General features: G+C 45.9%; 1 protein-coding gene across 1 annotated transcript in view; it reads left to right on the top strand.

The window, feature by feature from the left end:
- Positions 1-25,986, top strand: part of CLNK (cytokine dependent hematopoietic cell linker) — a 198,570-nt gene that overhangs the window by 71,960 nt on the left and 100,624 nt on the right. Inside the window, exon 3 of the mRNA XM_043448457.1 lies at positions 16,730-16,801. Coding sequence (XP_043304392.1) covers positions 16,730-16,801 — 72 coding nt within the window. The remainder of the gene's footprint in view (positions 1-16,729; positions 16,802-25,986) is intronic.

The raw sequence follows: 25,986 nt of genomic DNA, 5'->3' as shown, positions 1-25,986 counted from the left end.
AAGCAGTAGTAACAAGGCTTTTCATGTATTAACTCATTTGATTCTCCTGACAGTTCTATGAAGGAAGTGTTTTTCTTTGCTCCATTTTGCAGATGGGGAAAATGAAGTCCAGAGGGAACAGGTCACTTACCCAAAGTCACATTACACCTTTCCTGCTTGATCGCATGGCCTCTAGTTACAAGGCAGATTCCGGTTCTGGAGGGCTGGGGTGGTACCTGGGATTCTGCATTTCTAGCCAGCTCTTGGGAGTAGTTGCTGGTCCAGGAACCACACTTTGACTGGGAAAGAACTGGATTGCTAGGCTAAAAAGCAGACCATGCCAAGCAAGACCATGCGTGCATGCTGTCGCTCAGGGGTGTCCAACTCTTTGCAGCTCCATGGATTGTAGCCTGCCAGGCTTCTTGGCCCATGAAATTGTCCAGGCAAGAATACTAGAGTGAGTTGCCATTTCCTACTCCAGGGGATCTTCCTCACGGAGGTATTGAACCTGAGTCTCTTGCAGCTCCTGCATTGGCAGGCAGATTCTTTACCACTGAGCCACCAGGGAAGCCTCAGACAATGCCACTTAGCTGACTCCAAAGTTCATGTTCTCTTCTGGAAAGTAAGAACTCTGTACCAAGCAGGAGTCTTCTGATGGGGACACCTGGGGACACCACAGTTTCAGAAATGTCTGCAGAACAAGAAAAACAACACAGCTCCAGGATCCTATGTGAATAAGCTTCACATACCCAGGGCACCTGCCTTCTTCATAATGATCATGTTTACCATTATTCAAGTCACTCACCAACGTGCTACACACCATACACCCAGGATGACTCAGTTCAGTTCAGTTCAGTTGCTCAGTCATGTCCGACTCTTAGGGACCCCGTGGACTGCAGTGGCCTCCCTGTCCATCACCAACTCCCTGAGTTTACTCAAACCCATGTCCATTGAGTCGGTGATGCCATCCAACCATCACATCCTCTGTCATCCCCTTCTCCTCCCGCCTTCATTCTTTCCCAGCATCAAATGAGTCAATTCTACTAATGTCTCATAAAAATTCCCTGCCACTAGGCCCCTGCCAACATCTCACCGTGACATCTGCTGGGGAGAAAACTTAATCACTGAATCCATTGACGTTTGAGCTGAAAGAACCTCATTGCTCAACTAATCTGAGTTCTTACTGTATAGCTGGAGAAATTAAGGTCCAGAAATGGCAAACACTCCATGAGGCAGAGGCTAGATGAGCACCCTAGACTCTCCAGCCAGTGTGGCAGTCTCTAGCCAGGGGGGTGGCCTGGGCATTCAGGGCACGTGGTCAGCCCCTTGGTCTCTGCTTCCTCTGGAGTCCTACGTGCAGCTTGGTCTGTGCTCCAGGTGGGACAGAATATCTCCAGCAGGCTGTCATAGACAAAGTCAAATAGATAAACAATGTGAGACTGAAGAGAGAAAATCACAAAATGCAGGAAAGCTTGCTTTTTTAATGGTTTCCAAAGGAACCAGCATTGAGGAGAGATGAATCCTATGAGAAGAGTTGGGAGAGGTGATGCAGAATGTTACAGAGTTTTAAGCATTGTTACTCGAGTAATAACACTCCCTTGATCCCTGACTCCCACTATTCCTGGGAACCCGGGGTCCCATGTAGCATCAATTCCTGCCCAGGTTACTGCAATAACTTCTCCAAAGGTCTCCCAGCTTCTACCTTAGTCACCAAGGATAAAACTATTCTCCACACAGCAGTCAGGGAGATCCTACGGGCACATGACTGACATCACAGTGTTCCTCTGTCAGAGACCTTGTCATGGCTTCACGTTTATTCAAAGACTAAACCCCACCCTCTTGATGACATCATGTCTCACCCCCATCTGCCCTCATGCTCCCAAAAGCATTTAGATGGTCTTCCCAACCCATCCCCGTTCTCAGTCCAATTCTACCACGCTGACCCCCTCACCTTGACCCCACCGCTCAGCCAGGATTCTGCCTTCAGGCTCTCTCCCAGCCATCCTTGGGGCTGGATGCTCTTCCTGCAGGCTCCCCATGACTGACACCCACAGGGCCTTGGCTGTGCTCACACCTCCTCAAGGAAGCCCACCTTGACCACCTTGTGGAAAGTTACGCTGGCCTACACATCTTTCTGTGTGTGGTGATTGTCAGCTTTCTCTCCCCTAAGGGCAGAGGTCCTTTTCTGTGTTGCCCCATGGGAGTGAGGTATCTTCAATCTGTTCACTGATATCTCCCAACCCCAAGAAGAAGCTCAGCCTGGATACTTAGAGCTGTGTGGCCATGAGCAATGTGTTTGGCCTCTCTGGGCTTCTTTTGTCCCATTTGTAAAGCATAATAATGGAGAAGGAAATCGCCACCCACTCCAGTATTCTTGCCTAGAGAACTCCATGGACAGAGGAGTCCGGTGGGCTACAGTCCATGGAGTCGCAAGGAGTCAGACACGACTGAGCAACTTTCACACTTCAAAGTATAATAAGACAACAGAAATAATTGAGAAAAGCGGTTGACACTTTAAGTAGTATTTTGGGTCCGTTTATCCATTATCCCTGACTTCAAACTCATGCTTCTTCATCGGGACCATGATATCAGACAGATCTGGCATTAAAGTTCCGTTTCGTCACGTCCCCCCAAGCTGTGTTGAACCCTTCCTCTGGGTGGGGCTCTGTACTAAGAGCTAAAAATACAGGAATGCCATCTCTTCACTGAGAGATGTGGGCAGGTTCCTTGAGTTCTGTCAAGAATCAGTTGCTGAGAGGATAAAACAAGACGTGTTTGAAACAAGAGACCTTGCCTTAACTGTTTACCTGTGGACCTCTTGTAGGAAGTTGGGCATGTTATTTATGCTGTTTCTCTACCTACTGGCAGAGATTTCAGGGGTCGGGCCCATTCAGGGACAGGCTGATGGCTCATGATGGCCTCCATGAGGGTCAAGTGGGTGCTGTAGAGAGAGAACTGTGGAGAGATGTCAGGGACCAGACCATGGGGGGCTGTGTGTCATGCTCAGAACACAGACTCTAAACAGAACATGGACCACAGCCACAGGCAGTGGAAATGACAGATTTTAGAATGAAGACCCCGGATGCAACATGGCGGATGGATTGAAGAAAATGAGATGTTAAGTGGAGGGATTACTGAGAAAGGCTGCAGATTCCAAGGCAGAGAGGGGGCACCAAGCCCAGGAGCTGGCACATTATGGAGCTTTCTCCTTTCCTCATCCCATTTCCCCTCGCCCACCTTGATTTCTCTTCCTTTCTTTTTCTTATACTTTATTATTTTTTTGTTTGTTTTATTTTTGGTTGCACTGGGTCTTCACAGCTGTACACAGCCTTTCTCTAGTTGCGGTGAACAGGCTTCTCATGGAGGTGGCCTCTCTTGTTGTGAAGCACAGGCTCTAGGCTCTTGGCTCAGTAACTGCACGTGGCTTGCAGGCTTAGCTGCTCCATGGCATGTGGAATCTTCCCGGACCAGGGATAGAACTTGGTCCCCTGCATTAGCAGGTGGATTCCTATCCACTGCACCACCAAGGAAGTCCCTCCCCTTCTTTTCTTTGGGCCTTCTGGAGTCAGGAAATGTTGGCCCAGGAGATGGAGGGAAGGATATTGTCTTGGGGAGCTTCATTCTCTACATTCTAAGCATGAGGTCCCTCCTGGCGCTCCTGCAGACCACCAGAGAAGGTCCCGTATGACCCTTTACTCTTGGGCTTTAATGGATCATGTATAACCAGGCACAAATCAAGTTTTTGTTTTGAGGGTTTTTAAAAGATAAGCATATTTCTTTTCTCTTGTTGTTTTCTATCACGCATCCAGAATCTTTCAGGCATGACCATCTATAAATTAAATTCCACCCTGAATACATCTATGGACCTATAAAAAGGGTAATTCAGTGTTGTTTTTGTGTTTGCTCATTACATACATTGATGGCCTACTAGAAGTTACATCCCTGACAATCAAGATAGGGTGGGGGTGGGAGGGTTGTTGGAGAAAGCATTTGAAAGGATGATATGTAAGACTTCTATTCTTTGGCTAATTTGTTTCCTCTCCCTAAATCAAAATTTAAACAGCTAAAAAAAAAAAAAAAAGCCGGGAGAAAAGGTTTTATGGGATTTCTTGAAACCTGGACATAAAAGGATTCAGGATTACTTTCTTGTTTTCTAAATTAGGTTATCTTTCTTTTGTCTTTCCGTCCTCAAGGAGATTAAAAAGAAAAAAGAGAATTTATTTAGAAGGCACGCAAAGAGGCTTAATTGGAAGACAAGCACTGGGGAAATGAAAGGGACCTCAGGCACCACACAGGAGCCAGGAGCTGATCCAGACCCTTCCGTATCAGCATCTGCTTAGTGTGGGCAAGTCATTCTGCTTGTCTGGGCCCAAGTTGTCTCATCTGTACAATTAACAGGTTCAACATATGGTTGCTGGTGGGGGGTGGGGGATGGTAGGGATAGTTAGGGAGTTTGGGATGGACTTGTACACACTGCTATATTTAACATGGATAACCAACAAGGACCCACTGCATGGCACATGGAACTCTGCTCAATGTTATGGGGCAGCCTGGATGGGAGGCGAGTTTGGGGGAGAGTGGATACCTGTGTGTATATGGCTTAGTTCCTTTGCCGTGCACCTGAAACCATCACAACATGGTTAATCGGCCATGGGTGTGCATGCCAAGTGGCTTCAGTCATGTCTGACTCTTCATGACCCTGTGGAGCCCGCCAGGCTCCTCTGTCCATGGGATTCTCCAGGCAAGAATACTGGAGTGGATCGACATTTCCTTCGCCAGGGGATCTTCCTGACCCAAGGATCAAAATTGCATCTCTTATTTCTCCTGCATTTGGCAGGTGGTTTCTTTACCACTGGTGCCACCTGGGAGACCCTAATTGGCTGTACCCCAATACAAAGTGAAGTTTTTTTTTTTTATCAAAAATTAACAGGTTCAAGCAGCTTCAAGATGATATGCATGTATCCTTCCATGGAGACCCACACTCTGGGACCCTCTGAAGCTGTAACTTGGGGAAAGCAAAGAGCTGCATTCAGACACCACCCTCTACTCTGCACTTGCAACCCATAGGCAGAGCTGGTCTGTTCTAGAATATTCCAACTCCATTTCCTCCCTTAGTAGTAGTAGTGTTAGTCACTCAGTCGTGTCCAACTCTTTGCCACGCCATGGACTGTAGCCCACCAGGCTCCTCTGCCCATGGGATTCTCCAGGCAAGAATACTGGAATGGGTAACCATTCCTTTCTCCAGAGGATCATCCCAACCCAGGGACTGAACCTGTGTCTCCTACGCTGCAGGCAGATTCTTTACCATTTGAGCTGCAGGGAAGACTTTTCCCGCCTTAATGAACAAGAATTAGTAATTCCCTCCAGAGATTCTATAGATCTTCTCAAGAGCAAACGTTTCCTCTGCTGCTTGTCTGCAAGAGGGAACAACAGGAGTTCAGAGCTTTGATGGGAGGTGCACACACCAATCATGACCACATAGGTGGCCACCTCTGAAAACTGAGGTCTGATCCATTTCATCAGAGAACCCAAATCCTCTCCCTGAGTCTGGAGAATCAAGAGGAGGAAGGGCAACCCATGTGGCCTAAAGGAGGACCAACCTTACCTCCTGGCCAGGTGTGAATCCACAGGCAGCCATCAGAGCTGTGTACCAAGGGAAACTCAGGTCAGAGCTAGGTGGACCGTCCTGAAACCAAGTAGTCATTCAAATTAGGAGTAAATGAAACAGGAAGCCATGGGGGAAAAGAAAAACAGAGGAGGTGAGCTTCTTGTTCACTAACTTGGTTCCCACTCATGGGCCAGCAGCTTCATGAGGTAGGACCTTTTGTGTCTTATCTGTGTTCCCAGGCATAAGACAATATCCAGCACATAGTAGCTACTCAATAAATATCTGACTGGAGGATGGTACAAGGGTCCACTGCTCAATTTCAATTCAGTTTCAGTAAAGGACTTGAGCCTGAGAGGATTTTGTTTCCAAGACCGCGAACTATCAAAGAGGATACAGGAGGAGAGGGGCCGGGTTCAGGATAGAATGAGGGCTTAGGAAACACGGCTGCCATCAGCCAAGATGGAAAGCGAGCTCCATTCTAGCTCATGAAGGATATAGCACATCTGTCTAGACACTTTGGGGAAAGATGAGTGGAAAAGATGGCATCTGTGCTGGGCCCAGCAGATCAAGAATTTGATGTTGTGGAGATGTTAGAAAGAGAAGAGAAAGAGGGAGAAATGAATCACAGCCAGGGGAGACCACGTGAATGGAGAAAATTTCAATGTGCTGTGTTTCAGCCTAGCCAGAGGTTTGGTTTGCCTGGAATGTTGGTTTGTAAAACAAAACAGAGAGTTGGAATGATGGCTGAGACAAAATTGGCAGAGGATCTTTGAGTAGAAAGGGACAGATGTCAAGGAGAACAGTTAAGGGGCTCTCGGGGTCCAGATGAAAGATCAAGGAAGATTTCATGAGCACAGGACCCCTAAGTTAATTCATGTGCCACCAAGTTCTCAAGTTCGGTTAGGTATGCTCACCCCTCTTATGCCATGGTTTTTAGGACTTTGCCCTAGACTTTCAGCTGCTTATGAAGCAAGACTCTTATCCCTTCTGTTTAATGCAGGAACAGCAAAGTGTGCAGAATATATCCAGTAATGATGCTTCAGGAAACATAGCAACGCACCCCACTCTGATCCTACACACGGCCCAACCATAACTGGGCTATGGTTTAGTAACATGGTTGAGATAACGCAATGAAGCAGTAAAATAGTTAGGGCCTGAACCCTAACCCTAAAGTCACAGGACCAAACTCTTTCCACTCCAGCTGTCTGTCCCCAAAATTATCATCCAGAGTTGCAGCTAAAACTTTGTAAATGGGAGACACTGGACAGGACAGACAGAAGGCAATGCCCCCAGTGCTGAAACTGCTTTGAAATATAAGTCTGTCTTGTATTTGGGCTCTTCCCTCACTTTCTGCTACACACGTACTGTCAGGCAGGGCAGAGACACCTCCAAATTGTGTCCTGTGATCTCCTGGTGTGCACAGACAGAAGGAGATACAGGACCTTACCGCATTCCTGTCTCTGAGCAGTGTTTGAAACAATGCCTTATCATCAGTATCTGCGTCCCAGCAAATGGAGCCTCCTGTGAGAAGCTAGTGTGTGTGTGCGTGACCTTCTTCTCCTAGATCCTCTGCCAGTTTTGAATGGGGAGGCTGCATGAGCTTGAGAAAATCAGCCCTAGGTAAATAGACTCAAATTCAAACTTAAAAAAAAAAAAGTCTGTATGTCCTTCAGCTTTCTGGGTTCAGCAGTGCAAGCACATAAAAGGTATCTGTCATCCCAGCTATGGCATATCAAATTTGCAAGAGCCTGGGCTTTGCTCAGATGCTCGGGGAGGGTGGGGGGTGGGGTGTTGAACATTTCCTAGGTTTAGAAGAAGCTATGCACAGGAATATACAACTCAACAGAAGCTTGTGCACATCACTCATGCAGCCTAAGAACAAAATGGAATGAACAAAATAGGAATCTCTAGTTCAGAAAAGTTGTGTGTGACGACTCATGCAGTGACTATTTTAAGAAAATCAGAAGTATAGCATTCTGCTGCAAAAAATAATTACAATGGCCCCTCACTTGCAAGAGCAAAGATTCAGAGAACCAGTCTGTTCTGACTTGCTGGTGTCTTCTGGAATTAGCTGAAAAACTTTTGAGAACTGGCCTGACTTTTCAGGAGTCACAGAAGGTTATGAAACAGGCAGCAGGAAGAGTCTAGCTGATTTGGCTTGTAGGTTTGTCAAATACTTTCTGGATGTTGGTAGCTAGTCTCATGTCTACTCACACTTCCACAATTAAGGGAACAGTATTCGGGGCAGACAGACACTAAAGTGGTCCCAGTTACCTCTTCTCCTGGTACTTGCATCCCTCCCTGTATAATCCACTCCCTCTTAATTGTGAGCAAGGCCTGTGATCGCCTGTAAACAACAGGAGATGACAAAATTGACAAGATGCCATTTCTGTGATGACATTACTTGTGATCACAGCTTCCCTCTCGTCTGCCTGATTTGCATATTTGATAAAGCACATGGCTATATGAGGGAGCCCCAGTTGGCAAGGAACTGAAGGCATCTTTTTACCCGCATATACCAAGGAAGCAAGGCTCTCAGTCCAACAGGCCATAAGAAACTCTTGAACCTGCTAACAATCCCATGTGCTTAGAACCAGGTAGAGCCTTTCCCAGTTGACCTTTCAGAGGAGACCCCAATTCTGGCTGACACTTCAATTGCAGCCTCAGCAGAGACCATAAAACAGAGGACCCAGCAAAGTCATGCCTACATTCCTGACCCACAAAAGCTCTGAGATAATATCATTTTGGGCTGGATGAAAAATTTTCATTATCAACTGCCCTTCTTGGTCCTCCTGGTTGTCCACCTCTGCTATTCCTTACTTATTAGAGTAAGAATTGAACCCTAGACAATAAAAATGATTACCAACATGCAATCAATATGTGAGGGAGTTATTATAACTCCCCCTTCCTTGGGTGTAAAATGGGGATGATGAAATAAACTGGTGACTTATTCTGTTGGCAGAACCAAGTTCAAATCCCGATGGAGTACAAATGAGTGCTCTTAACATGTGTGTCCACACCTCACCGCATCCTGTGGAGACCAGGATCTCTCTGACTTGCTTACCCACTCCTTCCTAGGGGATGTCCTACCCTCAGGATCATCCTGCCCTGGGCCCCATCCTTTCTTCCTCCCTCCTTCCATTCTCTCATTCTAATGAAAACTGTAGTCAAGACCTATGTTGAGCTTGGAACCTCAGACTCTCTAGAGTCTGAATCCAACATGATACTGTACTATATTTTCAGAGTCTCTCCCTCTCAACTTTCTTTGGGAATTGTCTCAGTTGAATAGAGTTACCTCACTGGCCCAGCCTGCATCCAGTAACTGGTTCATCCAGGAGTACAAAGGCATGGCCCTGCCAACACAACTCAGGATAGTTCTGAAGGACCCAGGTGCCAATCTCAGAGCACAGCTCACCTGCTTCGCCTTCCCAATCCTGCTTCCTTCCCTGCCCTCCACAGCGGCTGATGCCAAGATCTCACCCTGATGGACTTCCTGCATCATCCTCTCCGTCTCAGTGTTTCCTGAGGTGCCTGTGGATGCATGTGTTAGTCACTTCATTCATGTCCAACTCTGTGCAACCCCGTGGACTGTAGCCCACCAGGCTCTTCTGTCCATGGGATTCTCCAGGCAAGAATACTGGAGTGGGTTGCCATGCCCTCCTCCAGGGGATCTATCCGATCCCGGGATCGAACCTGCATCTCTTGTGTCTCCTGCATTGGCAGGCAGGTTATTTACCACTAGTACCACTTGGGAAGCCCCCTTCAGAAGCTTCACATGTGGCAATTCCTGAGGAGAAGGAACATGAGCTGAACACAAGATAAAGAAATCTAACAGGATTAGGGATAGGCTTGGACTGGACTCTTAGGGTTGTGGTGAGCATTTGATGGACTAATTTGTATGAACTGGCAAACAATGACCAGTAAGTTGTAAATCTTATCAAAGGTTAGGGCTGTTGCTATTAACATGATAATTATAGAATTATACATTATTATTATTCACGATCTTGGAGTCAGCAATCCAGTTGCATGGCATTTGAAAGAAAATTAAGGCATAGGGAAAATTTGTGTGATTTCTCAGAAATCTGCACATTCATTGGGAGTGTAATGAGAAGCTTCTGGAAAAAGCTGAACTTGATCTCAGTGCTTATTAAGAGAAGTGTTATTTCACAGAAGAAGAAATGGTAGCTTTTCATCTGTGTTGGTCAGACTGTACCTGCCATCTTGGGTATACCTGGGAATACTGGTAAGGGTGGAAAATTAGAGAAAAATGGTCAGGAAAGCTTGGGGCAGGCATCTGCCCCAAAATAGGTTGCCCTGCCTCACTCTCCACCTTCCAGGTCACCTCGTCATCAGTCTGGAAAATGCTGTACATCCTCATTCATTGGGCTTATCAGGTGGCGCTAGTGGTAAAGAACCTGCCTGCCAATGCAGGAGATGTAAGAGATTCAGTTTCTACCCATAGATCAGGAAGATCCCCTGGAAATGGAAATGGCAACCCACTCCAGTATTCTTGCCTCGAGAATCCCATGGACAGAGGAGCCTGGCAGGCTACAGTTCATGGGGTCACAAAGAGTCAGACATGACTGAAGCGACTTTGGATGCACCTCATCCATCACTCTATGGAAGCCTTCCTTGACTACCCCCTCACTTAAAGATGTTCCCATTTCTTTCTTTTTCCTTCTAGACTATATGCATTTTTGTCATTACACTTCTTGTTTTGTCCTGCTGGAGATTTGGGTCTTATTTATTTTCTGTACTTTAGGATGGGTTGGGTTAGATGTTCTGTGCATTGGGTCCTCTAGGGTTGTTGTGGCTTAAATCAACCATGGGGTTTAAAACAACAGAAAGGCATTCTCTCACTGTTCTGGAGCCCAGAAGTCTGAAATCAATCCCAAGGGCTGTGTCTCCTCTGAAGCCTCTAGTGTAGGATCCGTCCTTTCTTCCTCTGGCTTCGGGTGCTCCAGATGCTCCTTGACTTGTGGCAGCATCACCCCAATCTCTGTCTCCATCTTCCTGTGGGATGGCACATGCCCTTCTCTTATTTGTCTTCTCCTATGGTCTTCTTTTCTAAGAATACCTGTCTTTAGATATGGTATGTGTGTGCATGTTCAGTAGCTTGTCATGTCCAACTCTTTGTGACCCCATGAACTATAGTCCACCAGGCTCCTCTGTCCATGGGATTCTCCAGGCAAGAATACTGGAGTGGGTTGCCATGCCCTCCTCCAGGGGATCTTCATGACCCAGGGATCAAACATGTGTCTCATGCATCTCCTGCATTGCAGGCAGATTCTTTACCCACTCAGCCACCTGGGAAGCTCAACATTGAATATAAGCCCACCCTAATCCAGAAGAATTTCATCTCAAGATCTCACCTTAATTACATTGTTGAAGACCCTCTTCTCAAATAATTCAGTTTTGATAGATACATCTTTTTGTAGACACCCTTCAACATATTATAGTCAGTATATACTGATTCAGCTTGGCAGAACTGACTTCTGTTAGATCTACCTGAAAAGTCCTTAGTCCTGAGAAGAGAGGGTATAGAAAGGGATGGAACAAGAAGACTTGTGAAGGAGGACTGGATAAGTTTTGTCAACTGACCACTCAGAAAGGAGGTGCCAAGGAGGAAAAGGAAAGCAAAAGTAGCCAAAAAGTGTAAAACCAGAAGTGATAAGTGGATAGAGAACCTGGCTCCTGCGAGGTGATATGCTCTTTCTCAGCAGAGGACAAGGTGATTACAAGAACAATTAATCGGCTCACCCACTGGCACTCTGTGCCTCAGTTTCCCCACAAGCCTATGGCACTTCCCCATTTTTCGGGATGTGCTGAGTTCACTGTTCAGTAAATTAACCTCTGTTGCTTCCCTGGGGGGCACTTGATGAGGATCAGAGATCGGCAATAGAGCAGCCATTTAAAAGTGCTCACTGGATTTATCTTACTATGTGGATGAGGCAGACTGAAAGGCCCATAGGAAGGACAGCTGGTCTCAGATGTTTGAGGTCTTGAAAATGGTGCATATATACCTACACTACTGCCATATACAGAATCATCAACACAGGCTCACAAATGCCACAGCCAATTTGTGAGAACGTTGACTGTCCTTCCAAGGTCAGTTATCAGTTTAATGCAAAGCAAACAGTTTTGACCTGCTATGATAAACATTCTTAAATAATATTTTCTGTCATATACTGAGACTTTATAATTCTTTCATCATGGTACATTTTTTTTTAATGTGTTCCTAAAACCTGGAACGCTAAGGAGTGATTTGAGCCAGAAAGAGCTGGTGGAGAGGAAAACTGTGGGGTGGGACATTTTGGTTTTCCTTGTGATTAGCAAGCAAAACTCAATTCCAGATAACTGGGAAGGGAGGGGGAGCAAGGGAGAGAACCTCTTCTAATGCTAAACCTTCTATTGTTCTCTGTTCTTCTTATGTGTTTTAAAAACAAGTAAACTTAAAAAAAAAAAAAAAGTAAACTTAACTGCTTACTGTCCAGGTTCAGTTCAGTTCAGTTCAGTCGCTCAGTCATGTCCAACTCTGTGACCCCATGGACTGCAGCACTCCAGGCCTCCCCGTCCTTCACTGACTCCCAGAGTTTACTCAAACTCGTCCCCTTCTCCTTCCACCTTCAATCTTTCCCAGCATCAGGGTCTTTTCAAATGAGCCAGTTCTTTGCATCAGGTGGCCAAAGTATTGTAGTTTCAGCTTCAACATCAGTCCTTCCAATGAACACCCAGGACTGATCTTTAGGATGGACTGGTTGGATCTCCTTGCAGTCCAAGGGACTCTCAAGAGTCTTCTCCAACACCACAGTTCAAAAGCATCAATTCTTCAGCACTCAGCTTACTTTATAGTCCAACTCTCACATCCATACATGACTACTGGAAAAACCATAGCCTTGACTTGACAGACCTTTGATGGCTATTAACTTGCCAGCTTTGTTCATCTGTTAAATAATCTGTTGCGGGAAGGACAGCACCACCTCCTCATCTTTTGTACCCCACCCCACCCCGACTCATTCTCTCTCCTGTTCCTTAATAGGTCTCAGAGGGGCCTGACCCTGAGTATCAGGCAGCCACACACCCTGGCTCCCCCGAGGAGAGGGTGCATGTAGCACATATCCGGCAGATTAGAGACCTGGTGTGGAGCACTGGCTGGGCCATCAACCAGCCTGGTGACCTTGAGCCAGATCCCCTCCTCTCTCAAGGTCCCTGTTCCCTCATCTATATCAAAAAACTGAGAAGGATGCCCACCCAACTTAGGTTACTTAGGTTAACCGCCCTGCTGAGGGTTACTGTAAAGATGAAACAGAAAAAGAGCTTGAGTTACACTGTCTTCCTAAAGATAAAAAAAGCAAAAGTAGATTTTCTGGAAAGGTCAGAGGAAGCTCCCAGGCTGTTGGATTCTTGGGGATCCCAGGAAGAGCTTGAGGAAACTCCCAGAACCCCTCATATTCTCCTAAAATTGAACTGGTTAAAGCCATTTCAGCAAATGTTACCCTGGCTAACAGAGCACAGAAATGTTGCCATACCTTAGAGATGTAATGAAACCAATGTCCCTTCTCAGTGCAGGGACAGGCCAGACGTTGCCTGGTATCAGAGAGACCCAAAGGACCCTATACAACTGAGTGAGTGATTCACTATTGTGTAAGAGCCCCGATGGGCAGGGCATTATCTATTTATTATTAATGCATCATTTCATATCTTAAAAACATTCCTGAGGTCACACCTGAGGTCAGCTAGTCCTTGTGCTGGGAGAGAAAATATTCCCAGAATATGTTTCTCCTCACAAAAATTGCCTACTCTAGGGGGACATACTCATGTTCCTGGACAGGCACACATACACAGCAATATGATAAAAATATGATTGTTTATCTACTTGTCCGTGGCCTGTCTCCCAACAACCATAAAAGATTCACCAGGCAGGCTTCATGTGTCTTCTTAACAACTTCATCCCATTGCTGGGCACAAAATAGATCTGATATCTATAATATCTCTAATATTGTATCGAGTTACTGAATAAGTTAATGAATTATATCGATTCATGAACAAATGAATGAATGTTAGAACAGAGATATATCAAGAATACTAAAAGGTTCAAAGAGGAAGCAACACAGAAGACCTCACTGCTGCTGCTGCTGCTGCTAAGTCACTTCAGTCGTGTCCGACTCTGTACAAACCCCATAGACGGCAGCCCACCAGGCTCCCCCATCCCTGGGATTCTCCAGGCAAGAACACTGGAGTAGGTTGCCATTTCCTTCTCCAATGCATGAAGGTGAAAAGTGAAAGTGAAGTCACTTCAGTCGTGTCCAACTCTTAGCAACCCCATGGACTGCAGCCCACCAGACTCCTCTGGCCATGGGATTTTCCAGGCAAGAGTACTGGAGTGGGTTGCCCGTGCCTTCTCCGGAAGACCTCACAGGGAACTAATATTTGAACTAAGCCTTGAAGAGTAGAAATTATTATTGCAGGAAAGAGCCAATTCTGACTCCATGCTGGAACTGTTTCTTGTTGTCAGAACTGTTTGACTTGCTTTGCATTGCTTTTGTTATTATAATCATGCATGATGTCCTGCCTCAAAAAATCCTGCCCCTCTGCCTGACAAACTAAAGTGTCTTTGTTCAGGACCCTGTCCACCTGTGGATGTCAGGAAGGAAGAATTTTTTATCACATCCCCTGTCCTAGGGCTACCATTCTAAAAGATATTTGCAAGATTAATGGCCTTTTAACGTTGTTTCCTCACTGCCCCCCATCTCTGTTCTATAAAAGAAACTGGCATCCAGACTGCAAAAAGATGGTTATTTTGAGACACTATCTGCCATCTTCTTGGCAGTAAGCTCTCCAGATGAAGTATTCCTTGCCTCAACACCTAGTCTCCGATTCACTGGCCTGTCTTGTGGCAAGCAGGGAGAATGTGGGGGGCCTGGTCAGACAGCAGGAGTGGCAGGAAATAAGAATACAAATAATACAAATTGTATCCAAGGCCCGGAGCAGGGATCCTGGTAAAGACTGTGGACTCTGTCCTGCTGAAATGGAGGAGGGGTGGGGATTTCAAGTAAAGAGGTAACTCGGTTATATTCTGCCAGTTAAAAAGATGGTTGTTCTCACTGCAGTTTGGTGGGTGGATTGGAGCCCAGGAAACCAGGGGACTGACATCAGAGTCCAGGCTGGAGAGAATGAAGGCAGAGCTAAGACTAGGTGTCATTTAAAAGATTGAAGAGAGATGTTTGGGACTCAGTTTGTAGGATCTGGTAACAAATTGTGGAGATGGTGAGGATGGAGAGGAGAAGGGAGGGAAGACTCAAGGTGAGTGCACAAATAATTGTTTGGAAGTTCTGTGAACAACGGGGCCATTCACTAGGAAAAGACCTGAGTCGGCTGGGGGTGACCGGTTAAAAAAGTCCAGAAGGTAGATGTTTGTGTCCAGAGCTTAGAAATGAGATCAGAATGCAGATAAAGATTTATGATCCGAGCTTTAGCCCAGATAAATAAAAAACAATGAAATAATAAAATGTATTGAATATAAAATAATACAGTAATGAAACAACTATGTAATCATGGAATTAAAAAAAAAATGAAAAATAATGGAATCATGCATCATCTTTCTAGATGACCAATTTACACGGTGACAAAATATATCCAAACAACTCACTATGTTTTTAATTTATTGTGTTGCAATTAATAGGCTATACAAAAAATCCTAGATGGATATTTCTCTGTCTCTGTCTGACTTTACTCAGTGTAACAATCTCTAGTTCCATCCATAGTACAGGGAACTCTGCTTAATGTTATGTGACAGCCTGGATGGGAGGGGAGTTTTGGGGAGAATGGATACATACACATGGATGGCTGAGTCACTCTGCTATGCACCTGAAACTATCACAACATTATTCATCAAACATACTCCAATATAGAAAAAAAGTTTTAAAAAATCCTGGCTGGAGAGAGAGCCTCAAGTCATCTTTTAGCATGTCCCGCACAATCAGGCAGAGTCCCAAGCCCTGGGCAGGCAGTCTCCTGCAGTCTCTGCCCTCATGAAGATGGCAGTTCTCCCAGCGTCACAGTCATGAATACCGCCTACACGTTAAGTCAAAGGACAACTGAAACTCAGACCAGTGCTAGAAGGGGTCTGTCTCAGAGGAGAAAGGAGGTTTCTCTGATGAAATGACAGGTGAACTGAACTCAGAAGCTTGAGTTTGATGCAGGGGAAGAAGAAAGACAACAAGTGTTTGAGAAAGACGGACCAGTCTCTGGAAGAGCCCTGGGGAGGGAGGAGAGGAAAATCTAAGGTCATAGAAGAAGCAGGTGTGGCCCAAGTGGAGAGAACCAGGAGGGCAAGCAGGTCAGAGGAGCTACCCTGGTAGCCGCCAAGGAGCATTCGTGGAGGAAGCGACCATCCGTTAACGTCTCATAGAGCTCACAAGATGCCTGCAAGAAAAATGAAAGTATATTAAACTTGGCTAATGAAATGAACTGGAAATTCTTTATGATAGAGAATGCCTTACTGAATTTGAACAAATTAACTCAATTTAAAATTAGTTAATCTCTTCATAGAAAATAGCACCGCAAAGTCCCTAAATTATACAGGAGTTCAACACATATTATTTGGATCTGAGTTGCTATTCCTAAGTCATCTTCCTCCCAACCCCGGATGATGTTTGCTAGTTTTGGTTGAATTCAGCCAACATAGGAAATCACGTAGGACATTCCCTGGCCTGCAGGCACTGTCCTTGTTTGACAGGCTCCCCTTAACGGGGTGGCACGCATGTGATTTTTTTTGCTGTACAGAGCAAGGTTATGGAAATTCAGGAACCTTAGGGAGGACACTACTTGACCACGCTGATGTGACAAAGCCCACGGCTTCATCCAGTTAGGGGCACTTATTCTAACCCAGGCTATCTCTCCTTGTAAAATAAAGCTCTTGCATTAAAAAAAAAAAAAAAGTATTTTCAAGTAATTGGATTATCTTAAGTCCAGATTTTGTTTAACTCCACTGGAAATGCAAAGAGAGATTTGGAATTACGTGTGAGATGTTAATTACTTACATCTGACTGAGTGGTTCTTTCTATGAATGAATGCACTTAATTAATTTTTCCCCTCACTTCTTGCTACTTCCTGACGATAATCTATTTTCTTTCATCACAGGGGCAATAGAAAAATAGTCAAAGAAGGATCCAGTGATTTGAAATTCCAGAACTTCGCTCTGCCGAAAAATAGGTCAGAATATTTCTTTGTTCATGAATAAAAGAGTAAAACTTTCGATGCTGTGGCAAATAAGCTGACCAGCACACACACACACACACACACGCACACGCACACGCGCAGACGCACACACACACGCACACGCACACGCACACACACACACACGCACACACACACACGCACACACACACACACACACAACGTTAATGGGAAAGACGTACATTGCTCTCAGTGATCTTAGACGTTACAGGGAGACCAAGCTGACCAGCACACACACACACAACGTTAATGGGAAAGACGTACATTGCTCTCAGTGATCTTAGACGTTACAGGGAGACCAAGATCTAGAACAAGAAGGAATCTGATGTAGGTTGAACTTCCAGACTGCCAGCATGTATGTGATGCAGGTTTGGTTACGAGAGAGGGATGCAGTGGGAGCTTGGGGTTAGCAGATGTAAGCTATTATTTATAGGATGGCTAGACAAGGTCCCACTGTACAGCACAAGGAAGTAGAGTGATAAGCCATAATGGAAAAGAATATCAAAAAGAATTTTATATATATATGCACGTGTGTGTGATAAGTCGCTTCAGCCATGTCTGACTCTTTGCGACCCCATAGACTGTAGCCCACCAGACTCCTCTGTCCATGGGATTCTCCTGGCAAGAACACTGTAGTGGGTTGCCATTTCCTACTCCAGGGGATCTTCCCAACCCGGGGATCAAAAGCGCATCTCTTACCTCTTCATTGGAATGCCAGTTCTTTACCACTAGGGCTACTTGGGAAGCCCCCTTTATATATAGAAGTATGTGTATCAGACCACAGCCAGATCTCAGTTCATATATGAACTGAATCACTTGGTATACAGCAGTAATTTACAAACATTGTAATTCAACTATACTTGTATTAAAATAAAAAATCAAAGATTATGTGTAAAGTAAAACAGCCAATAAAAAAAATTTTTCTTTAATTTAAAAATAGCACCGCACAGGCATCCATAGCGCTTCAGACCAGGGCTATTTCCAACACCCACCCAGGTCTCTAAACAGCCCAAGAGACAGCCTTTGAGGGGAAGGCTTGCATCCTTCAGCTGCTGAATGACTTAAGTGATGAATCATGGGAGGATCTGGCCATGAGTTCACAGCCAGGTCTCAGAAGGAGCAGACTAGAGGGAGCCATGTGCCCACTTGGTTTCTTTCCTTTCTCTTTCAATTGAGCGAAACATTTACGAGCAATTAAGGCATTAGGACAGGCTCTTGAAAATGCTGAAACAAGAGGCAGAGTCCTGTCTCCAAGGGGCTCGCAGCCAAGTCTGAGAGCTCAGAAGGAGGTCCACTCGACGAAATGAGTGACAGGGACCAATCATGAAGCCAGCTCTAGCTCTGCGTTGAGCAGGGTCTGATTCTGAGCAATGCCCCATTGCCCAGAAGGGTTGCAGGCCTGCCTGCCCCTAGCCAGAGCCCCTCACCAAGCCCTGCCGGAGCTGTCTCTATATCTAAAGGAACCCAAGGGTTTCCAGGTGTTATAGCAACACTTGCATCCCAGCGAACTTCAACTCAAGTCAACCTTCAATCATCCGTTCAGTTCCTACTAAGTGCCAGGCACTAGAAGCGTTCTTGGCATGCTAAGATGTGTTTGAAGTAATATTTTCCCTAAGCAGAGTGAATGCATGCCTATAAAACAGAATACTTGAAATATTTTCAAAGCTGCATTAAGCAAAGGAAAATCTGTGGCTGCTCTCAGACTTCTTTAGTGTTTACATTCAACATATTTGAATAATACCTTCTAAGTCGATATTTCTGATTTCTTGACAATAGCAAGAGATGGGAGATGGACGGGTTAGAAGTCTTCCTTCAAATGGAGATGGTTGCAGCAATTACATACCTCAAAGTAATATTTACAGTTATATTTGCAAAAGAGAGAGAGCAGTGCTTTTTTCCGAAGCAAATTATTTCAGGATGTGTCATAGCTTGCTCAAGATATATTAAAAAGAGCAACAGACGATGTTTCTGCAACCTGTTCCAAACCATTTATAAACCCAAATTAAAAAGAAAAAAAAAACTCCCATATACATACAAATCTTTGTACCACTGCATATTTTATAATGAAAGTATTATATGAATATAAATTAGTATCTGAGATCTATAAATCAAATCAAAAGGTCTAAAAACTGCATATTTGGATCTACCATCATACTTTCAGAACTAGTAAATGGATGCTTCCATTCTCCACTCAAATGGTAATTATCAGCATCTGGTGATGATGCAGTAAGGGCACTGCTACACATGGGCAGGACCGCAGAACAGAATGGGTTCTGCTCCCTAGCTGAGTGACCTCACTCAGATAAGCCTATTTCCATTTCAACACCTTGCTTCTTTTAGAAACGGTGCTTGGAAACAAGAGTAGACTGAACTAACTGGCAGTCAGGTGATTAGAACTCCCACAGTTTCACTGCTGAGGGCTCAGTTCAGTCCATGCTTGGGGAAACAAGATCCCACAAGCTGTGTGATGCAATATTAAAAAAAAAAAGGAAAGCAAGAGTAGACTGTCTTACCCACCACCAATCCCCCAGATATAAGGCAGTGCTTGTGTTTGGGGAATAAATGCCTGACCTCTGCAGCATGCCTGGAACATAGTAGGTTCTCAATAAATAACCAAGGCTAACAGTCACTGAGTGCTCACCATGGGCTATTTTAAGAGCTTATATGACGAGAAAGGTAAATATCATATGAAATTGCTTGTATGTGGAATCTAAAAAATTGGGACAAATGAACCTATTTACAAAACATAAATCAAGTCACAGATGTAGAAAACACACTGATGGTTACCAAGGGGGAAGGAGGGGGAGAAAAATTGGGAGATGGGGGTTGACATATACACATTATTATATATAAATAGGGGCTTCCCAGGTGGTGTTAGTGGTAAAGAACCTGCCTGCCAATGCAGGAGACCTAAGAAACCTGGGTTTGATCCCTGGGGTGGGAAGATCCCCTGGAAGAGGGCATGGCAACCCACTCCAGTATTCTTGCCTGGAGAATCCCATGGATAGAGGAGCCTGGCAGGCCACAGTTCATAGGGTCTCAAAGGGTCGGACATGACTGAAATGACTTGGCAGGGCACACACGGCACGTGTATAAATAGATAGCTAATAAGGACCTACTGTAGAGCATAGGGAAGTCCACTCAGGACTCTGTGACGACCTATTAGGAGCAGAATCTTAAGAAGAGATTGGATGTATCTATGTGTATAACTGACTCAGTGGTGGTGGTTGGTGGTTTAGTCGCTAAGTCGTGTCCAACTCTGCAACCCCATAGACTACAGTCTGCCAGACCCCTCTGTCCATGGGATTCTCCAGGCAAGAATACTGGAGTGGGTTGCCATTTCCTTCTCCAAGGGATCTTCCAGGCCCAGGGATCAAACCGAGGTCTCCTGCAAGGCAGGGAGACTCTTCCCTGATGAAGCAATGAGTTCTTGCCAATAACATTGTAAATCAACTATACCCCAATTTAAAAAAATGAAAATGAAAAATCTCAATACGTAGTGTCTCACTGCACCCTCGCAGTCACATTCTCATTAAGTTCCTTTTAGAGGAGAGAAGAACACAGGCTGGAGACAGTGAATAACTTCCCTGAGGCTGCGGTGTATAGCAAACAATAGGCCTGAGTGTTACAAACATTACCAATCTCTGAAGCAACCGTGGCTCCGCATCACTGACCTCATGACTGCCATCCCTCAGTTAGGTGTAGGGGTCAACTCTGGGGACAGGGGCCAAAGGGCTGTCCTCCCCCACCCACCCCAAACTCAAACATGCACGGACCTCCTGGTAACATACAAGGTAGAATACAAAGCTCGGTGCTGGGGTTTCACAAAGGCGATACTGCCTAGGAGACTATCCAAGGAAAACACAGGATCACATACCTGTCCATTACCCGTGACCCGTCCACAAGACTGAGATGAATGTTTTCCAGAACAGCCCATGGAATCTACCTGACAGAGTCCTCAACACCCACCATGTCCCCATGTGGGCAGAAACAGAAGCATCGTCACTGATGTTTTCCAATGGAATCCAAACTTGAATCAATAACTGGATGCCTAACAAGTACAAGTTGCTCAGTCGTGTCCGACTCTTTGCGACCCCATGGACTGTAGCCCACCAGGCTCCTCCGTCCATGGAATTTTCCAGGCAAGAGTACTGGTGTGGGTTGCCATTTCCTTCTCCAGGGGATCTTCCCAGCCCAGGGATAGAACCCAGGTCTCCCACATTGTAGGCAGACACTTTTACCATCTGAGCCACCAGGGAAGTCTCTCCAACAAGTACCAGACTCTCCATAAAAGAAACTTCAGCATTTAATCCTCTAAAGCAGGTATTGAGCTGGCCAAAAAGTTTGGGAAGATGTCATGGAAAAACCCCAATAAACTTTTTGACCAACCCACTGTGATCATTCCCATTTAACAGAGGAGGAAAGAAAGCCTGAGAGAGGTGACATATCTTGGTCACAGTCACAGAGCCGAAAACTGGTAAGAGCTGGATTTGGATTCAGGATCTGACTTCAAAACCAGGGCCTGTTCTGGGTTCTAAGTTTTCCATTCCTGTGAGTCTCAAACCTACAATTGTCAAGACTCCACTATGAAGAAGGAGCACATGTCCTGAGGAAGGATATCCACACCCACAATCATGAAGCCTCCAGCGGCAATTCCTGGAGCTGACATGTCCTGAGAAGGACACCCCCAATCACGAAGATTGCTAGCAGCTAGTCTTAGAGCTCATCCCTGGACCAGCAGTATCAGCATATCTGGGAGCTGCTTGGAAGTGTAGGTCCTCAGCCCCACTACTGAATCAAACACTTGGGCTTTGGAGTCTGAGCACCTGGATTAAACAAGCCCCTCCCAGTGATGATGATGGCCGGGCATGTTTGAGAACCTCGGTGTCAAACATTGTTACCAAGAGTGCCAGCTTTGGATCTGGAGTAAGAGGCCTCTGGGCTCAGCCCTCTCAACTAGGTAAATGAGATGGAAGGAAGAAGATCTAAGACAGGGGTGCAGGAGGGTGGGATGGAAATAGGAGAGAACATTGTCCCCACCTGTGAGCGATCACTGCCTTGGGGACCAGAAGAATCAAAGATGAGGAAGACACAGCCCCTGCCATCAAGATGCTCAGCCTCTGGTGGAAACAAATAAAAAGGCCAATGTAACAGAACACAAGATACTGCTTGTGTGGGGACTGAAGCAGACGCAGGCCCTGTGAGCTCGGGAGATGGTAAGGCTTGGGAGACGGAGCGCTTTCCCAAGTCCGCTTTCTAGGGAGAAGCGAAGCCAAGGTTCACACTCCAAGCGCAAGTCTCTTTCCGTCCGCATTCCTGACGAGGCCATTCTGAACAGCGTCGCTCATGTTTCCCACATTCATACTCTGTCCAATGCATCACCTCATTGTCTAGGGATTTTTCTCTTCTGCCACTAATACCTGCAGCGATAGCTAACTCCAGGGGGCCAGGTGCAGCCGGCTGTCTTTTCTCGGGTCCCAGGAGGCCGGTCCTCAGGGAGAGAGCTTCCCTGTCTTATTTGGTGCACCGGGAGGCCCCCTGCCGGCTGTCCTTGCCAGGCACCCCTGAGATCACAGCTCAGCTCCGGATGGGCGGCCGCTGCAGTAGGTCTGCGCTTGGCTTCTCTGGTTTTGCCCTTCCTGTTTTCCAACTGCTCTGAGCGTCTGCGGCACCGAGAGAAATGTTGAGAATCATTTCTGTCCCCTCTGGTCTCCTCACTGTGCAGAAAGTGTCCTTCCTAAAGATCCGCCAAGCTGAGAGCTTTACAGAGGGTGCCAGGCGCTTTCAGAGGCTGCACGGAAAAGGGTGCTGTCCCGCTAGCTCCCTGTGGTCATCCGCAAGGAGCTCCTGTGTAAGCGCCTACGTGGCAGATGCTCGATAAACACGGCTGAAGGGAATAAGAAGAGCGGGAAGGAGGCAGATAAAGTCAGGATGCCCCAGGATGCTATGAGCTTGTACTCCTCCCAGCACCTGGTGGAGACTGGATCCTGAAACAGGTGATAAAAGAAACTTTTCACAGAGCAAGAAGGATGGGAAAACGAAGAGAGAAGGGAATTGCCTGGCAGCTCAGTGATTGGGACTTGGCATTTTCACTGCCGAGGGCCTGAGTTCTATCCCTGGTTGAGGAACTGAGACCCCATGAGCTAGGCTGTAGAGCCGAAAAAGAGAGAGAGAAACAGGGAGAGAGAGCAGAACAAACGGGAGAAGGAGAGAGAGCGCGTGGAGTGTGGAGGGGACAGGAGATTCAGGCGCCGCTCTGCCCACTGGAGCTAAAGTCGTCCTGGCAGAGCACCGCGCTCTGCTCCGCTCACTCGTCTGCGGCACGACCATCAAACTGCCAAATGAATTTGTTTTCCTCTTCCAATATTTGTCAGGAGCTCAGATAGCATATATGGAAGGGATTATAGCTCACAGGACATGCTTTCTGTCCCCAAAGAACTTACAGTCTAGTTGAGGAAAGAAGGAAAAGACAAATGAAATTTACTATGAGATTTATGTAAGAAATGAATAACTATACACTGCTTTGAGCTACACAAAGTATACAGTTAGAGCTAGAAGGGCTGGCATAGAAGCTCAGAGGGGGAAGGTTCCAGGACCCTGTTAGGCCAGGATGCTGAGGAGGTAAGGGTCGGACTGGGCTGCCCCCAGCCAAGAGTGTGGTGGGGTGTATGAGCGTTTCATGGTTCAGAATGATATCAAACACTGGCAGTGTCTTTCTCGGGATCACTTCAGGGAGTTGCATCCTCCCAAATATTTTTCTGTAAAAACAAAATAGAAAAGAGAAGATTCTTAGACCTAGTCAAGGATATCTTTCACCAAAAAATGAATCCATAATCCTCCTTTGCTGTTGGTGGGAATGTAAATTGGTGCAGCCACTATGGAGAACAGTGTGGAGGTTCCTTAAAAACTAAAAATAGAGCTACCATATGATCCAGAAATCCCACTCCTGGGCATACAACCAGAAAAGACAAAAACTCTATTTCAAAAAGATACATCCACCCCAAAGTCCACTGCAGCCCTACTTACTATTCACAACAGCCAAGACATGGAAGCAAACTCTGTGTCCATCCACAGATGAATGGACAAAGAAGTGTGATATATATACAGAACGGAATATTACTCACCCGTAAAAAGATTGAAACAATGCCTTTGCAGCCACATGGATGAACCTGGAGATTATCGTATTAAGTGAAGTAAGTCAGACAGAGAAGGACAAATATTATATGATATCACTTATATGTGGGATCTGAAACAAATGATATAATGAACTTACTTACAAAACAGAAATAGACTCACAGACTTGGAAAACAAACTTACGTTTACCAAGGGGGTAGTGTTAGTTGCTCAGTTGTGTCTGATTCTTTTGAGACCCCATGAACTATAGCCTGCCAGGCTCCTCAGTCCATGGAATTTTCCAGGCAAGAAAACAGGAGTGGGTAGTCATTCCCTTCCCCAAGGGATCTTCCTGACCCAGGAATCGAACATGGGGCTGCTGCATTGTAGGTGGATTCTTTACCATCTGAGCCACCAGGGAAGCCCCACTAAGAAGGAAGGGAGGAGGGATGAATTGGGAATTGGGTATGAGCAGATATACACTACTCTATATAAAGTAGATTAACAACATAACCTACTGCATAGCACAGGGAGCTATACTCTATCTTACAATAACCTATAGTGGAAAAAAGTCTGGAAAAGAATATATATATATAATTGAATCATGTTGCTATACACCTGGATCATTGTAAATCAATTATACTTCAATTTTTAAAAGAACATTTCCATCACCTGCCCCCCAAAAGGAATGAACCATTATTCACTTATTAAATACGAGACTTGATCTGATTCCACCTTGGTGAGCATTTCATCTGCTTCAAAGGAATAAAAAGTCGTTCCTTATTCTCCGACGTCAAATTTGTAATGAAAACTGGAACCAAGCCCCAGGGGGGATTTGCATGCACACCCATGGACCAGGTTCCTACGTGCTGGGCAGCCTTCAGGCCTTTCTGGCGGAGGCTAGGTCTGCGTGTGGACCCACGTGGGCTGTGGTGGGGCTCGAGGCTGTCTCACTCCAGGGTTGTTCTCTTACCTGTGCTTCCCTGCCACCTGCATGCCTTGCCGTCATCCATTCGCCCATTCCCTCCTTTGTGCTCATTCAACAACATGTTTTTGTGTATAAGCCACGTTCCAACTGTGTTAGGTACCTGGTCTCCCCTGGTCTTAGCTCCTAAAGGAGCTAAGGGCCTGGGGTAGGAAGTGTGAGAAGTGGAGTTGGGCTCGGTTCTGGTGATACGAGTGTGGGTTCCACCGGGCAGGTGCCAGGTGATCAGAGCAGGGTTGGGGTGCCCATGTCAGGGAGGAATAAAAACCCGCACTGGTGAGGCCTGTCATACCTCTTCCTGAGACTGTTACACCCCTGTCCTTCCCTCTCCACGCGGACACACATGCTCCTGCATCACTTTCCTGAGATGCGGCTCTGAGCATCCTTTATCCTCTGCGTTGAGAAGCGTCACACCACCTGGAGGTCAACATGGTCCTTCCGGCTCATCCCTCAGGTTCCCTGCCCCTCAAGCTGCCTGTCCCTCCCCATCCCTCAGAGACGTGGAGAGAAGAGGGTGGGCCCACCAGGTGGGAAATATAGCACTAACATCCCATCGTAGCCCTGACACTGATATCAAGACACTGTCCAACAAGAATTGCTATGAAGTTTGAGTGAAATGATTTCTATAAAGTACACAGCTGCCAACAAGCTGCAGATAGAAGTTCAAAGAGCAGGAAGAAGGGGATGAATTTAGGAACTTGACCTCTGCCTTCACTCCTTTTTGTTTTGTATTTAAAATGAGTTTTGCTATTGTTTTTGGTCATTAAATTGTGTCCAGTTCTTTTATGACCCCATGGACTGTAGCTCACCAGGCTCCTCTGTCCATGGGATTCTCCAAGCAAGAATACTGGAAGGGGTTGCCATTTTCTTCTCCAGGGGATCTTCCCGACCTAGTGATAGAACCTGCATCTCCAGCATTGGCAGGCAGATTTTTTTTTTTTTACCACTGAGCTACCAGGAAGCCCCTAAAATGAGTTTGAAAAGTGAAAGTTGCCCAGTTGTGTCTGATTCTTTGCAACCCCATGGACTATACAGACCATGAAATTCTCCAGGCCAGAATACT

The sequence above is a fragment of the Cervus canadensis genome, chromosome 26 (assembly GCF_019320065.1).
Source record: "Cervus canadensis isolate Bull #8, Minnesota chromosome 26, ASM1932006v1, whole genome shotgun sequence".
Taxonomy (NCBI): domain Eukaryota; kingdom Metazoa; phylum Chordata; class Mammalia; order Artiodactyla; family Cervidae; genus Cervus; species Cervus canadensis.
Note: the sequence above shows the minus strand (reverse complement) of the source record. Positions and strands in the feature narration are given on the sequence as shown.